The sequence below is a fragment of the Macaca thibetana genome, chromosome 9 (genome assembly GCF_024542745.1).
Source record: "Macaca thibetana thibetana isolate TM-01 chromosome 9, ASM2454274v1, whole genome shotgun sequence".
Lineage (NCBI taxonomy): Eukaryota > Metazoa > Chordata > Mammalia > Primates > Cercopithecidae > Macaca > Macaca thibetana.
Window position 1 is genome coordinate 88,713,919 of NC_065586.1, and position 17,785 is coordinate 88,731,703.

The 17,785-nt window shown below is 36.5% G+C and overlaps 1 protein-coding gene across 6 annotated transcripts in view; it reads left to right on the forward strand.

Annotated features, from left to right (window-relative positions):
- Positions 1 to 17,785, forward strand: part of EXOC6 (exocyst complex component 6) — a 213,587-nt gene that overhangs the window by 19,796 nt on the left and 176,006 nt on the right. The window contains exon 1 of one of the 6 annotated variants that reach the window (XM_050802776.1): positions 7,101 to 7,651. The exons of 4 other annotated variants lie outside the window; for them this stretch is intronic. In XM_050802776.1, the coding sequence (XP_050658733.1) occupies positions 7,614 to 7,651 (38 nt within the window). In that variant the 5' untranslated portion in view covers positions 7,101 to 7,613. Of the gene's footprint in view, positions 1 to 7,100; positions 7,652 to 15,698; positions 16,691 to 17,785 lie in introns of those variants that run through there. One more of the 6 variants, XM_050802780.1, reaches the window with a different exon arrangement.

The following is a 17,785-nucleotide window of genomic DNA, read 5'->3' on the forward strand; positions in this document are numbered from 1 at the left end:
ATCAATTTATTCATAAATATTTTAGTATTAAGATTAATTTTTGTTGTTATTTCCTATCTTTTAGCTGGCCTGAGACTTATTTTATTTATATTGTTTTTTCTCAGCGGCAGGATTTTTCGGCCTGACCTTTTCCTGAGAAGCATGTGATAAACTTTCCACAGGCCCTGACAAATAACATGGTTCTTTGACCACAACAGAAGTATATTAGAAATCAATAGTAAAAACGAAAACAAAAACTATCTGGAAAATTCCCAAATATTTGGTCATTGACTAACACACACACAAAAAAATCAAAAGGGAAATTAGAAAGTATTTTAAACTGAGTCAAATGAAAACACAACATATCATTTGTGAATGCAGCTGAAGAAATACTTAGAAGTTTATGGCACCAAACACCTCTACTAGAAAAGAATGGCTTCAGCTTCTAACCTAAGAAACTAGGAAAAGAAGAGTATATGAAATTCAGAAGAGTGGAAGAAAGGAGATGGTAAAGATCAGAGTGGAATTCAGTGAGACAGAAATGCAGAAAATCAGTGTTATTGTAATAGCACAAAAAAAGGGAAAGAAGGAATATAGCTATATAAGAGTAACATTTCTATATTTTACTGGATGAGAATAATTCTGAAGTAGATTCTGAGAGCAACCACTAAGAAATAACTTTTTTCTAAATTCCAGAAAAAAATCACTAATTAAGATATTTGCTTAATGCAAAAGAAGCAGTAAAGGAATAGAGGAGCAAAAAAAAAAAAAAAAAAAAAAAAAAAAAGAAATGAGACATAGAACACAAGATGTGAATCCAACTATATAAATAATAACATTAAATATGAATAGAGTAAACAATCAAAAGGCATAGGTCCTCAAACTGGATAAAAATAAGATCCAAAGATGTGTTATCTACAAGAGATACATTTTAGATTTAATGACAAACATAGGTTAAAAGTAAACAGAAAAACATGTATCATGAAAAGAGCAACCATAAGAAAGCTGCAGTAGCTATACTAATATCTGACATAACAGACTTTAAAACAAGTCTAGAAATAAAGGATATTTTATGATGGCAAATGGTCAATCAATAAGGAATATATAAAGTATAAACATATGTGCGTCTAACAACAGAGTCTGAAAAGACATAAAAACTACCCATCATTCAATAATGGATAGAACAACTAAGCAGAAGACCAAAAGGGAACAGGAGACTTGAACAATACTCTTAAGCTAATTAGACCTACCAGACCTCCATAGAATACTCCCTCCAACAACAGTAGGATACACAAGGGAACATGGAACATTATCCAGTACAGACTATGTTAGGCAATAAAATAAGCCTCAATAAACTTAAAATAAACTGAAACCATACAAATTATTATCTCTGACTGCAATGGAATTAAATTAGAAATTAATAACAGAAGGACATTTTAGAAATTCACAAATATGTTGAAATTAAGCACATTTCTAAATAGTGAATCAAAGAGGAAATAATAAGGAAAATTAAAGATATTTTGAAGAAAGGTAAATGAAAACATACAATGCCAAAAATGTTTAGATGAAGCCAATGCTGTTCTTAGAGAAAAATTTATAGCTGTAAAAACCAATATTAAAAAATAAGAAAAATCTCAAATTAATAACCCAAACTTCCATCATAAGGTTGGGTTCCATCATAATGAAAAAGAGAGCAACCTAACCCAAAACAAGGAGAAGAAAGAAAGTAATAAAGATTAGATCAGATGTAAATGTAACAGAAAAACAACAGAGAGGCCAGGGGCATTGGCTCACACCTGCAATCCCAGAAATTTGGGAAGCAGAGGCAGGCGGATCACCTGAGGTCAGGAGTTCAAGACCAGCCTGGCCAACATGGCAAACCCCGTCTCTACTAAAAATATAAAAATTAGCCAGGCATGGTGGCGTGTGCCTGTAATCCTAGCTACTTGAGAGGCTGAAACAGTAGAATCGCTTGAACCCAGGAGGCCGAGGTTGCAGCGAGCCAAGATTGCGCTACTGCACTGCAGCCTGGGCAACAGCGCGAGACTCCATCTCAAAAAAAAAAAAAAAAAAAAAAAAAAAAAAAAAAAACAATAGACAAAAAAAAATCAATAAAACAGAGTTGGTTCTCTGAAAAGATCAACAAAAGTGACAAACCTTTTGCTAGAATGACCAAGAAAAAAACAAAGACTCAAATTACTCAATTCAAGAACAAGAGAGAACATTACAGAACTAAAAATAAGAAAAAGGAACAATTTTATGTCAACAACTAAAACAATCTAAATGAAACACAACAAATTCCTAGAAAAACACAAACTATCAAAAGTAATTCAGATTTTCTATTTTTCTTTGAGGAGTTCTTTGGAGCTCTTTGTACTTACCTTCTGCCTCACCCCCGATTATAATCCTTGAGCCACTGCTCTAGATCTGCGGGCACGAACAGTGGCCTTCCTCTTTTGGAGTGATATCCTTGCTTTAAGAGCATGGTGCTGGGTGAGATGGCAGTCTCTGGTCTTGGCTTGCCTCTCTCAGTGTGGAGCCTCTCTGGTATGAGCAGGCCGAGGTGAGGGCAGCTGGGTCCCCAATATCGGTGGTTGTTATTACTGTGGTATAGCTTCTGTTCTATGACATCCTCCAGGGGCTGGGTGGATGAAGGAGGACTGGTTGGAAGAATGGAGCCCTTATTCTCTCTGCCACACTCACCTTGTTTTTTGGTTCTGCAACACAGTTGGGGTAGGGGTAAGAAATTCTGAATGCCTGCCCTTTCTTTGGCTCTTGACTGAAACCCTGGTGGGAAAGAGAGCCCCACCTTCTTAGCCACTCCCACCTGGGTAGATCTGTCACCTGAACAGGTGGTTGGGAAAAGGTGGTTGTGGGTCATGGGTCAAGGGCCACAAACTCTTACTGTTCTTACCAAGTATGCAGTAGATTTTCTTGGATAAATGTTTCTTCTTTTGCTGTATGCTCTTACGACAATTTTCAGAAATTCAAATGGTGTTTCTAAAAATAATTTTCATTAGTTAGAGTTGTTTCATTAGGGAACAGGTTTGTGGAATTAGGGTTGTTTCATTAAGGAACAGGTTTGTGGAATTAGGGTTGTTTCGTTAGGGAACAGGTTTGTGGATATCCTCACACTGTTATTGCAGAAGTGTATCCCCCTCAAATATTATTCTTGTTTTATTTTTTTTCCTAAATAGAGTTAACATCAATGTAAAAAAAAAAGCCATTTTAAAATGTGTATTTCAGTGACATTTAGTACATTCAGAGTGCTGTGTAGCCATCGTCTCTATCTAGTTTTAAAACATTTTTCATCATTACAGAAAGAAACCTTGTACACATTAAATAGTCACTCTTCATTTTCTCTCTTCTTCTAGCCCCTGGCAACCAGTTTTCTGCTTTCTGTACTATGATTTTACCTATTTTGGATATTTCATGTAATAGAAGAATATAATATGTGGTTTTTGTGTGTGTCTGGCTTCTTCTACTTTAGCATGCTCATCTATATTGTAGCATGAATCAGTACTTGTTATGTCTGAAGTTTCATGTCCCCCCACCATAATTCATATGTTAAAACCTAAATCACCAATGTGATAGTATTAGTAGGTAGGGCATTTGGGTGGTAGTTATGAGGGCACATCACTCATGAATGGGACTAGTAGTAGTCTTAGGAAAGAGAGAGAGAGATTCCGAGAGCTAGCTTGCCCCTTCTACCATGCGAGGATGCAGTTACAAGGCACCATCTATGAACCACAACTCACTAGACACTGAAACTGCTGTGATCTTGTACTTCCCAACCTCCAGAGCTGTGAGAAAGAAATTTCTGTTGTCTGTAAGCTACCCAGTCTACAGTATTTAGTTATAGCAGTCCATATGGACAGCTATGTGGGCAATATCAAGAAAAACCCTGTCTCAAGGAAAAAAGTACTATTCTTTTTATGGCTGAATAATTCTCATTATATAGACATTCCACATTTTATTTATTCATTCATTCATTGATGGACATTTGTTTCTACCTTTTGGTGGTTGAGAATATGCTGCTATGAACATTCATGTACAAATTTTAGTTGAATGCCTATGTTCAGTGTTTGGGGGAATCACCTAAGAGTGGAATTGTTGGGTCAAATGGTAATTCTGTATTTAACTTTTAGAATCTGTTTTGTGAAGTGTCAATAGTTTGGAGTACACAAGTCTCTGAAACTGCCTTTCATTGTTGAAGATACAAGCTCGACTTAACAACATCTTTTTTCCCTGACTTTAGCAGGGGAAACCTTTAGTATTTCTTTATCAGGATAACTCTGGCTTGTGGGCATTTTTTTTTGTTTTGTTTTTTGAGATAGAGTCTCACTCTGTTGTCCAGGCTGGAGTGCAGTGGTATGATCTCAGCTCACTGCAACCTCTGCCTCCTGGGTTCAAGTGTTTCTCCTGCCTTGGTCTCCTGAGTAGGTGGGTGCCCACCACCATGCCTGGCTAATTTTTGTATTTTTTTTAGTAGAGACAGGGTTTCACCATGTTGGCCAGGTTGGTCTTGAACTCCTGACCTCAGTTGATCCGCCCACCTCGGCTTCCCAAAGTGCTGGGATTATAGGCGTGACCCACTGCGTGAGGCCCAGCTCTGGCTTTTGAGCTGAGGTATTTGTATTTTATCATGTTAAGGAATTATTCACCAATACTGCTTTTATTAGCAAGAAAGGCTGTTTAATTTTGTCAGATGTTTCTTCTGCATCTGTGGAGATGGTCATATGATTTTTTCTTATTTGCTCCATCAGTATGATTGAGTTTATTAATGGATTTCCTATTATTGAAATAGTCCTGCTTCTTAGTATAAACCCCATTTGGTCATGATGATTTGCTCTTTCAATGTGTTTTTGAATTCTGTTGGCTAGTATGCTTTTAAAGATTTTTTGCATTGATATTTATAAGTGAGATTGCTTTGTAGTTTGCACTTCGGTGCACTTTACACATTGGTGCAGACTTTTTCAGATCTTTGAATCAATGTTACACTCATTTCATTAAACAAAATTGGAAGTTTTTCTTTTTTTGGCATTATATAATTAGTGTTGGTGTTATCTTTTTTTTTTTTTTTTGATATGGTGTCTTGCTGTGTTGCCAGGCTGGAGTGCAGTGATGCCATCTCGGCTCACTGCAACCTCCGACTCCCTGGTTCAAAGCGATTTTCCTGCCTCAGCCTCCTGAGTAGCTGGGATTACAGGCACGTGCCATCACACCCAACTAATTTTTGTATTTTTAGTAGAGATAGGGTTTCATCATGTTGACCAGGATGGTCTCGATCTCCTGACCTTGTGATCCACCTACCTTGGCCTCCCAAAGTGCTGGGATTACAGGTGTGAGCCACCGCGCCTGGCTGATGTTATCTATTTTTTAAAGTTTCTCTGAATTACCCCTGTGAAAATCAGTGGATCTGGTGCTTTTGGTAGAGGAGTCTTTTAACTCTTTTTTCTGTTTCTTCTGTGATAATTGGTCTGTTTTAGACTTTCTCTCTGGAGGGTCAATAAGTTGTATTCTTTTGAAAAATTATTTCTTCAAGTTTATCAAATTTGAGTAGACTTGTGCAGTCTTACTAAAAATAAGATTTTGGCCCAGCACGGTGACTCATGCCTATAATCACAGCACTTCGGGAGGCTGAAGTGGGAGGATCATTTGAGCCCAGGTGTTTGAGACCAGTCTGGGCAACATAGGGAAACCCATTATCTACAACAAACAAACAAAAACTACATTAGCTGGACACCTGTGGTCTCAGCTACTTGAGAGGCTGAGGTGGGAGGTTGGGGCTGGAGTGAGCTATGATTATGTTCCTGCACTCCTGCCTGGGCAACAGAATAAGACCCTGTCTCAAAAAAAAAAAAAAAAAAAAAAGTATAGGCCTGTTGTGGTGGCTCACGCCAGTAATCCCAACACTTTGGGAGACTGAGGCTGGAGGATCACTTGAGTCCATGAGATCGAGACCAGCTTGGCCAACATGATGAAACCCTGTCTCTACTGAAAATGCAAAAATTAGTGGGTGTGGTGGTGGACACCTGTAATCCTAGCCATTCCGGAGGCTAAGGCAGGTGAATTGCTTGAGCCTGGAAGGTGGAGGTTGCAGTGAGACGAGATCGTGCCACTGTACTCCAGCCTGAGTGACAGAGCGAGATTCTGTCTCAAAGAAAAATAACAATAATAATAATAATTTCTTCTCTTTCAATGGTTATATCCCACTTGTCAGTCCTAATTTTAGTATTTTTTGTATTTAAATTTAAATTTTGTGTATTTGTAATTTCAGTCATTGTTTTCCCCTTTTGTTTGGTTAACTAGTGGTTTTTCTGTTTTGCTGATTTTTTTAAAAAGCTGTTTTTGGATTTAGTAGTTCCACACATTTTCTATTTTCTAGCTCATTCTTTTCTGCTTTTATTTTTAATGATTCTTTTCATTCTTTTATTCTTTTCCTGGCTTTTTGCATTTTGTACCTAATTCATTTATTGATGTTATTATTTAATGCTATTCTTCCTCACTGACAATTGCTCTAGGTGTATTCTACATGTTCTGCTATATCTCCCTTATTGCCCCTTTAAAGCAATTCTGCTGTATTTCTTTCCCCTTTGATCCAAAAGTTTTTTCATAGTGTGTGTTTTTTTATAACTTTCCAAGTGTAGAGAGTCTTTTTTATTTGTTAAATTTTGCTACTGATTTCTAGTTTTATTACATTATAGTTAGCTTAGTCTGTTTTTATTCTATTCTTTAAAATTAATTGAGGTTTTATTAGTGGCTTAATATATGGTTAGTTTTCATGAGCATTCTATGTGCTCTTGAAAATAAAGTATGCTTTTTTATTAGGCCTCATAGTTTTATACACATACATGTCTTATTAATTAAGTTCATTATATCTTCTAAACTCTCATGTTATTTTTTACCTGATCATTCTTGGATTGAGAAAGGTATGTTAAAGTCCCCTTTTATTAACTTGTTTCTCTTTCTTCTTGCATCTCCTATAGTTTCTGTTCGATGAGTTTGGTTTTGAATTTTAGGGTGTATAAATATTAATGTTATACCTTTATTTTGAAAAATAAAGATATTTATAGACTTTATAGTCTTTAGCATTGTAAATTAGTGCATTATAAATGCACAAATAATAAGTGCAAATTCAATTAATTTTCTGTTTTGTTTTCTATGATTGAGCAGTATTCATTTTGTTTTGCTGTGAAGTTAGCCCTTCAGTGAATTTCTTCTTAACTGTAGATTAAGATTCCTGTAAAAGACTTGGGTTAAGCATATAGTTCATCTCGTAAGCTGTTATGCAAAGTGCACATTAGATCTGCTCTAGTCAGTCTGATATTTTTGTTTAATTTTCTAAAGTTTTCTAGGAAAGCAGTCTATTTTTGCATTCATTAATCTACTTAATTGTTTAAACTTTTTGAATTAAAATTTATTTTCGCAATTCAATTTATCCTAGAGGACAAATACAATTAAATATAGTGAGTATTTTCATTTCTCATTTTTTGCGTTTTACCAAATGCCCAAAAGTCAACAGGAAGAGATACCTCTTTGGTCAGGAATGTAAAAACAGGAAGGAGGAAGTCTATTGCAAATCTGTGTTGGCTGATTATGAATTCAGGTTTCACCATGGAGGATGTTCATTAATGATCATCAGTGTGCTGTGCTGTTATCCAGAATTACAGTGAGTATTAATGTCAGTAATACAGAATGTCAACACTAGTTATAGGAAGCAATGTTGACTAACACACGGCACTAGACTTTTTCCTGTGCATGGAAACAGGATACTATTTGTGAGAACAAGTCAAGTAAAATTCAACATCAGAAATACAGAGAAAATCGTTCTTCACTTTTTTGCTTTTGCTTGCTCTTGATGCTTTGAAGGGTCATATAATCCTTTAAGATATGAATGTGTCTTTTAAGAAACATATTAAGGTATATCAATTCTGTTATTAAAAATTCTTTGACAGAATGTCTTCAAATAAATTAGAGGAAGCATCTGGGCATTATTTTATAAAGCATTTTATGAGCACATGTACCAAACTAGATGAAATATTTCATGGAAAAGCACATAGAATGTGAGTATTATGTAAACAAGAAATATTTTTCAGTATTCCGCGGTGAAAGGAATTGGATTCTGGGCCAGGCGCAGTGGCTCATGCCTGTAATACCAGCACTTTGGGAGGCTGAAGGTGGGCAGATCGCTTGAGGTCAGAGTTTGAGACCAGCCTGGTCAACATGGTGAAACCCCATCTCTACTAAAATATTAAAAAATTAACCAGGTGTGTTGGTACATGCCTGTAATCCCAGCTACTTGGGAGGCTGAGGCAGGAGAATTGCTGGAACTGGGGAGGTGGAGGTTGCAGTGAGCTGGGATCGCACCATTGTACTTCAGCCTGGGTGACAGAGTGAGACCCTGTCACAAAAAAAAAAAAAAAAAAAAGAATTTTGAATTCTATGTATATACATTGTTTCCCCTCTTTAGTTGCTAGAAACTCTCAGTTATTCTGCAGCTACAGGATATAGCATTGGTTTGAATACCAAGCAACAATATTTTAGGATACTTACCTTAACTTCAGTTTTTTAGTTAGCAGTACAATATTGTTGATGTTTTGAAAAAACTAAAAGTGTGTAAAATTTATATGACATACCATCATCATCATCATCAGTCTGGTGACCTCTTTGACATGCTATTTTCCTCAGGAGTCTAGTAACGTAAACCATGTCTTGACCCTTATTTCTGGATTACTATGTGGTAGGGCTTCCCAGCATTCTTTATGTTATGACACAAACAGAAAATTAGATCGAGAGCTGAGATGATCAATATTGTGGTATTCTCATAACTTACTCATTTGGGAAGATATGCTCTAACGTACTAGTCAGATGAAGGTGTCTGTAAACCTTTTTTTTTTTTTTTTTGAGACGGAGTCTCGCTCTGTCGCCCAGGCTGGAGTGCAGTGGCCAGATCTCAGCTCACTGCAAGCTCCGCCTCCCGGGTTTACGCCATTCTTCTGCCTCAGCCTCCCGAGTAGCTGGGACTACAGGCGCCCGCCACCTCGCCCGGCTAATTTTTTGTATTTTTGAGTAGAGACGGGGTTTCACCATGTTAGCCAGGATGATCTCGATTTCCTGACCTCGTGATCCGCCCGTCTCGGCCTCCCAAAGTGCTGGGATTACAGGCTTGAGCCACCGCGCCCGGCCTGTAAACCTTTTTTATTTGTAAGAAATGTGTGTGTGTGTGTGTGTGCTCACCCACACATGCACACCCATGTGAGCGTCTTTGTCCAGGATTTAAAAAACATTTGTAGTTGTGGTTAATCAAACCAACTTGAGTTAGCTTAGAAAAAAATGAAAAAATAAATGGTGAAGGTAACTGGGGTATTTTATAAAAATTTTAGGGCAGCCAAACTTTTTGAAAGACTGGAACAGAGAAGTGGAAAACCATGTTTCTTTCTATTTCTCCTTGATAACTTCCTTTGTCTTCATCCTTCTGTGAAGTCTGACTTTCTCTGCTTCTCTCTGTGCTTGGTGGAGGATGACCACCTATAGCTTTTATATGTTACACACATACCTGACTATATGAATTCCAGTTAATTTAAAATTCCTGGGAGTATATCAGATTGTACACCCCTGTTACAGTGTACTTTGATTGAAAGACACTATGCTGCTTGTCCAACCTTGTCAATGGGTAGCAGCTCTCAGAGAGAAGGTATGTATTATAGCAGTGTTTGTGCACTTTCCTAGGGAGAACTATAACTTTCATTGTAACTATAATCAGTTATTATATATAACTTTGATATGACTATAACTTTGATTATAGAAGAGTCATGCTATCCCCAGGCACAGCCTAAATAAAGATTAAGAATCACTGTATGGGAGTTACAGTGAAATTCCCAGTAACAACAGATATCTTTCATACCAGTTAAACTGTTTGAATTATACACAATGCCATGTTCTTTCCTGTCTGTCTTTACCCATGATTGAATACCCTCCTCCTCCTTTCTCTACCAATTCAAATACTACCTATTTTTGAATTCTCCTATTTCCTCCATGAAATGTTTGCATCTTAGAATACTGCATTCTATGTGGATATGCACACACATATATTTTATATGTCTGGATTCTTATAGCATGAACTTTTAAAGTGCTACACAGCGTTTTTTTTGTTGTTTGTAAATGTATGTCTTTGTATATGAATAAGTATATTTTGAATATAGGCCTAATTAGATTCCCCCTGAGACCTGTGATTTCATACATATCTCATGAGTTCCTACTGTGTTACATAACAGAATGCCATGAGTACAGTAGATTTAGTAAATCCTTTTGGACTGAATTAATGAAAAACAAAAACTTTCTTTATAGAAAAACTTAAAAAATATAGAAGAATAGAGAGCAGAAAAAAATCACTTTTATTCCCACTAAAGGATAATCATTGTTGACATTAATTTGAGTTTTTTCTATGTATAGTGGGCATGTAGTAAATATTGAATATTTATTGAGCAAAGTTATGTTATTCAACATATTAAATGATGATTACTATTAAATAGTAGTAAAGTGAAGCAGTGGCTACATTGTATATAATTTTCATCCTGTTTTTTTCACCGAAATAAAAATACAATTTTTTTGATTATAAAAATACTAAATATTCGTTTAAACATTCAGAACAAATGTGTATGCATAAAAATCACTTAAAACTTATGGAGTAACCAAAAGTACTCCATATTTGATGTGTGTATTTCTGAGTTTGTCCTGTGAGTATATCTGTATTTGTGTGTTCATCTTTTTGAATTTAATATTGGCAATGCCTATTATAATGTTATAAGCGCTCTGTAAGGTAATTCTTTATGGTTGATTAATATTTTAAAGTTCATATATCTTAGCTTATTATTTCCTTATGTTGCACATTTAAGTGGTTCTCATTTTGTGTGAAATTTTATGAAAATAATATTAAATCTAAAATAATTTCTTAGTCAAGATCTTCATTCCTGGAGATAAAAGTAATCATGTAGGTAATTATAATAGCTAACATCTATTGAACATTTACTATGTGCCAATGTTTTAAACACTTAAATGCATTATTTAATCTTAACAAGAAGCAAATCAGGTACCATTGTTATACCCATTTGCAGCTGAGGAAATTGAGGTAGGGATAGATAGATTAGGTCATTTGCCCCCTGCACTCAGTAATTGGTAGAGCTAGATGTGGATGCAGGCCATTTGACTCCGGAGCCTACGCTGTTAATCACTGTGCTTTGCCTTTTAACCTGGAGTATCAGATGGTGAAAGCTGCAGTGTCAAAACATTATTAAATTTTAACCTAAAAAAGAGAGAGGGTTTAAAGAATGTGACCAGAATTGCACTCAGGAAGGGAGGATCCTGTATGACCAACCTGTGCTAGGGCAGAGGAGGCTCAGATCTTGAGATGAACTTACAGTAAAGTGATGTAGGTTCCTTCTTCCTCTGCAGTTCCCGGACAGGCCTCCAGTAGCTTTAGTGAGACCAATCTCCAGTTCGTTTTCCTTAGGAGATAGGGGCTGCTTAGTGTAAGAAAAATCACTGACACTTTTATCCTATGCATACCGCTTTTCCTTTCTCAATGATGGAAAAAACAAAGCAATGCAATCTTTTCCTACCTTCCCTTTTCATTGATACCCTCATTCATTCATTCCGGAGGTAAAAAAGAACTTAAACCAAGTTTGCTTTTAGGGCTGTCTTACTAGAAGGGATGGTTCTTTTTAGTTTGATAGAGCAAGCCTAATAGAATCTGCATAATGATTTTTTGTTTTTTGTTTTTGTCATCCCTGAATGGGAAGGCAGGCAACCACCTTTTGTGGTTTGTAAGGGAGTGTATGTATTGATGTTTTGGTATTGCCCACTTCATTGTGCAGGAGCTTAATTTGAAGAGAATTCGTTACTACAGGCATTGCCATAATAATCAGAAAGGTACTGTGGAAATCAGCAATGAATGTATTACTGACATTGAACATAAATAATATCAGCAACTGAATGACGATTTTTGCAGTCATGTCCTTTTACCTTTTTTTTTTTTTTCCTGTAATATCCTTCAACATTCCTTATGAGTCTTAAGATTTGTATTGTATACCTAGCTCTGGCCTTTTAGAAGCCACATGGTGTTGAATAAATCCCTTAACTTCTTTGAGGCTCATTTTCTTCGTCTGTGACATAGATGTAAAACCAGTTGTCCTTTATACTTCTCTAGGTTCTTGATATCAAATGCAGTGATGTATGCAAAATTGCTTTGTGGATTGCAAAGCACTAATATGGATGGAAAAAGATGATTTTTATTTTTTGTTTTGTTATTTATATTCTGCTTTTGAGTGGGAATTGCCCTTTTTCAACGTCTTGTTTTCTTTCCGATTCTTCTGCAGTGCTGAGAAATGACCAATGAAAGTGGACTGTGTGGTCAGGGACAGTGATGGGAGTTGGGATCAGCCTTATATCACTAACTATTTTTGTTTTCCTCCATACTACTTCTGGATATACTTATATGGCAAAATTCTTTTGCTTTGGAAAACATTTAGCAAATGTGTGTATATATATTACATATTTAGTTTTAAAAATGTATTTTGTTATTATGAAAAGGATATGTCTTTAGGTAAAAATAATACAAACCTTATGTTACATAGATAATGCAGATAGTTCCAGTTATCTGGTCTGTGGGCAAAAAGCAAGCACTTAAGGTCTTCAGCTCCAATCTTTTGTTCCATTTCCTATTGCTGGAATTTTCTATTCATTTCTTCTTGTTGGATAATTAAACTGGATGATGGTAGAGATGGTAAACCGGCATTTATTTATCCTTGCCCTGCTCAGCCTTGGGAGTGTGTGAATTCTAGCTGGTGGATTGACTGCTTTTGTTTGTTTGCCATGTTATGGTTTAGGTTTTTCTGAGCATCTGCATCAGTAATTTGAAGTTGCTACAGTACTGATGGTGAGGTGACTGCTGATCTTGAGTCTCATCTACTTGATTTTCCTTATCCTCTTCATTGCAGTTCTTTCTAGGTTGTCTTTGGCAAGAAAGGTCCCTGTGGACATCTCCTTTTGGTAATGATGCCAAGCAGGCACATGAAGGTCCAAGACAGAGAAGAGGGCAAAAGAAGACAGCAAAAAAAGGGGCCTTAAACTTGATCCTAGGACTTTATAGGCTCCCCCTTTCCCATGATTCTTCCCTTAGGGTGGACTTTCCGCATGCCCAGTGCCCTCCTTACCCTTTGGAATTGAGCACACGCAGTGTGTTTAGGGAGTGATACGCATGCCCATCTGAGGTTTCCTTTCCTGTTTTGGTGGAGTGCGCCCCTGGAAGATCATACTTCACCATTTTTGTCTCTTATCACACATGCATGCCTAGGAAGTGGCTTCTTCCTGGGGGTGCCAAATTATCATTTTTAGAGAGACAATGCGATAGTTCTCAAACTATCACCTGACATTTCTGGTGGGTGGCGGGGAGAGCCCTCTCCTGCCCTGCCCATGCCTATTTACTTGTAACAGTGACAAATGTGTTGTTTTTTTAAGCCAGGTTTTTCTCAATATACCTTAAAGGTTTTAAAATGGTTTTATACCTAGTCAAGTTAAGATTTTTAAGAACTTCATTTTTAATTTGTAATAAGAGCTTATCACTTTTTTTTCAAAGAAATCAGCAAACTGAGGCCACTTGTTAATAAAAGTCTTTAGAAATATATATATATTTCAGGGGGTTCTTTGTTTCAAAGTTAGAATTAAATATATTTGCATCTGGCTTTCATTTTTAAAATTTTCTGCAATTTAGTAAAGTTCTTGCTTCCACCTCAGGATATACTTTACACAATGTTGTCTTTGCCAGGACTGCCAAAAATTATCTTTTTAAACATTAACTTTGCTTAATGTTTTCCCCCTATAAAATGCTAATGTTATTATATAGTTTAGAAGTAGGTTAAAAGGCTTATAGAGGCCAGTTGTGGTGGTTCACACCTGTAATCCCAGCACTTTGGAAGGCTGAGACTGGAGGATCCCTTGAGACTAGCCTGGGCAACATAGGGAGACCACGTCCCTGCAGAGTTTTAAGAAAATTAGTTGGGCGTGGTGGTGCACACCTGTGGTCAAAGCTACTGGAGAGGCTGAGGTGAGAGGATCACTTGGGCCTGAGGTCGAACCTGCAGTGGGCTGTGATCACACCACTGCACTCCAGCCTGGGCAACAGAGTAAGACTCTGTCTCTAAAAGAGAAAAAAAAACTCATAGGTCTGTTAGAAAATTTAGGTTATTTTTCATTCAGTAATTTCAGTATTATCCTCATATATGACATCTAACATGAATAAATCATAACAAATCATCTTTTGTAGATTTTCTAGTGCTGATGGAGAAGACAAGTAAAATATGTTTTTGTTTGTATTTGATTGATATTCAATTCCTTGTGGATCTTATCCATCAGTACTGATTTCTCATCAGTTTTCATATATGTAACTTTTATATATTTATTGTAAATTCAAACACTGATTTTAAGATATTCTTTAGTAAAATTATTATATGTGTTCTTTCAATATTTGAATGCCTGTTGTATGTCAGGTACTCTGTAATGTATAAAAGTTTATTCTGTGCTATGTTGTTTATACTTACCCATAGGAGCCTAGAATTGCCAGATAGTTTTTGTGCTGTTTATAATTCTGTTCTATGCTTTTTTAAAAAAAGTTATATTAAAGCAATAGGTAACAGGGTAAAACCACTTCAAAAAATGGGGAAATTTTATTTTTATTTTGATTTCATAATACTTAGTTGTTGATCAGATTGAGTATGAGATTCACATCATATTTTGATGCAGTACTAAAGGAAAACACAGTCATCTCGGTTTTTGTAGGAATTTGTTCCGGGAACCGGCGTGAATACCAAAATCCATGGATGGTGTAGTCTCCTATATAAAATGGTATAATATTTACATACAACCTATGCATATCCTCCTATGTACTTTAAGTCATCTCTAGATTACATATAATACCTAATAACAATGTAAATGTTGTGTAAATAGTGGTTTACTGTATTGGATAGAGAATAATGGCAAGAACAAAAGTTTGTACGTGTTTAGTATAGACGCAACCACCCATTTTTTTTCCTCGAATATTTTCCATCTGTGGCTGGTTGAATCCAGGGATACGGAACCCCCAGATACAGAGGGCCGACTGTACTTGGATTTCTAGAGGTTACTTTTTGGTAAAGGGTGCCCTCTAGTGAGCCTGTTTTTTTTATTGAGATTTGTAGTTTATATCCTCACAACACTTGTGAATTGGATGTAGAAATAGAAGACACCTTCAGTTCTCAAGGACCTTAGAAGATAAAATATACACTAAGTAGGGGGAGAGTAAGTTTGATGTGTTGTACATATTAATAAAAGATAATGTAATATAGACCTTATGTAAAAAAAAAAAACTGGGAAAATTCCTGGTAATGGGAAAGTTATCCAGTATAGCTATTTATGAAATTAGCATTAAGGAGCTGTCTTGAGCTGAAATTTGAAGGGAGTTTAAAATTAGTATTGAAGCATGTAGAGGGGGAAGGGCATCCAGGGGGTAGAAAATAAGTTTAGGACAGCATCAAAAAGCATTAGTGCCAAAAGGGAAAAAAATGGAGAAAAAAGGAATTATCTTGGGAAAGATTTTAAATTTAATACTATTTTAAATATTTTATGCAAGTTTCCAACTAATTTGTATTCTACATGAAAACTTTTTTCTTTTCTTTTTTTTTTTTTTAGGAATTCAGGAAAGACTTGGCTGGGCAGTTGTAGGTTGGGGTCTCTTATGTGGTTGTAGTCAAATGGATATTGGTTGCTGTCAGCTACCTGCTGGGACTGAAGTAATCTGAAGGCTCAACTGTACTAGACAGCCAAGATGGCTCACTCACATTGCTGGCAGTTGCTGTGGCTGTCATTTGGGAGTGGCTACATGTGGCCTCTCCAGCTTGTCATTTTTAGGATAGTCAGATTTCTTACATAGTGGATGGCTTTCTCCAGATTAAGTGTCTAAAGGAGGCAGGTAGATATTGCATGGCCTTTTCTAGTCTTTGAAGTCACATAGTGTCACTTCTGTCATATTCCATTGGTGAAAGTAGTCACAAGCCTGCCCAGATTAAAGGAAGGGAGTGTAGACCCTTCCTCTTATTATAAGATGTGCAAAGAATTTTGGACCTATGTCATAATACTACTTCATTTACTTTCTTGCCTCTCTGAAGAATAGGTTCAGTGTAGGTAAATTTTAATGATTTAAGGAATAATTGTGCTCTGTATTAAAGTTGCCTGTGTATATGCCTGTTTTCTGCACTTCATTTTCAGTTTCTATTGCTTATGCACTTACACAGTACTTGATATTGGTAGAAGGAATCTTTTCTTGACCTACCTATTATTTCCTTGGAGCGATTGTATTTCTTATTTGCTTCTGGATTGCAGAGTATCAGCAATATAGTTTGACTGTGTCCCCACTCAAATCTCTTCTTAAATTGTAGTTCCCATAATCCCCACTTGTCATGAGAGGGACCAAGTGGAGATATTGAATCATGGGGATGGTTTCTCTCATCCTGTTCTCTTGATAGTAAGTTCTTATGAAATCTGATGGTTTTATAAGGGGCTTCCCCCTTTGCTTGGCTCTCATTCTTCTTCTCCAGGCTGCCATGTGAAGAAGAACATGTTGGCCTTTTCTTCTGCCATGATTGTAAGTTTCCTGAGGCCTCCACAGACATGTGAAACTGTGAGTCCATTAAATCTCTTTTTCTTTATCAATTCCCCAGTCTCGAGTATGTCTTTATTAGCAGCATGAGGACAGACTAACACAATCAGGGAATGTTATGGGAAGGTTGTTATTCATGTTTGCTGTATTTGATAAAATGGTTGAAAAAATGTTAGGAGTACTGGATATGATACTTTTATATAGATTTTTTTCTTAGTATTTCATATTGTTGACTACTGTAGTAGAAATATTTTTATTCCAAGATTGAGTGGCTACTTTGAGCAGACCTTTTGTGCATTTAAGATAGGGAGGTGGTGGCCAGGCGCAGTGGCTTATGCCTGTAATCCCAGTACTGTGGGAGGCCAAAGCGAGTGGATCATCTGAGGTCAGGAGTTCAAGACCACGCTGGTCAACATGGTGAAACCCCGTCTCTACTAAAAATACAAAAATTAGCCAGGCATTATGGCAGGTGCCTGTAAGCCCAACTATTTGGGAGGCTGAAGCAGGAGAATCACTTGAAACTGGGAGGCAGAGGTTGCAGTGAGCCAAGATCGCGCCACTGCACTCCAGCCTGGGCAACATGAGTGAGGCTCTGTCTCAAAAAAAAAAAAAAAAAAAAAAAAAAAAAAAAAAAGGAGATAGGGAAGTGGTGTCTGTACTATTTGTTGTTTAAAAGAAAATAATTCCATATCATGTGGCTTTATGAAAAAAGACCCCATCTCTCTAATGATAATTTATTTACTATCTTTAAATAATATTTTAGCCCTTTGTTTCTCACATGGTTGTTACTGAAATTTTGTGTTTCTTAAGTATATTTGGAGGCTACTGAAGAGAGCTGCAGTGTTTCAAGTCTCACTTCTGAGTCTAACTTCAGGGTTTCAAGTGGATTATAAATTGATATTGCAGAGGCTGCTCCACTGAAAGATTAGATCAGATTCTCAATTTATATCACAAAGAATACAAAGATTTACTGGAAACTGTCTCAGTGTAGCTTCTGCTACTTTTCAGGATCCATACAGGAGGCACAGAAAACTGCTGATAACTTTATCTGGGCAATGTAGGGCAATGTTCTCCATCTCAGAAAGCTTACTATTTGCTATATAACTGCCCTTTCAT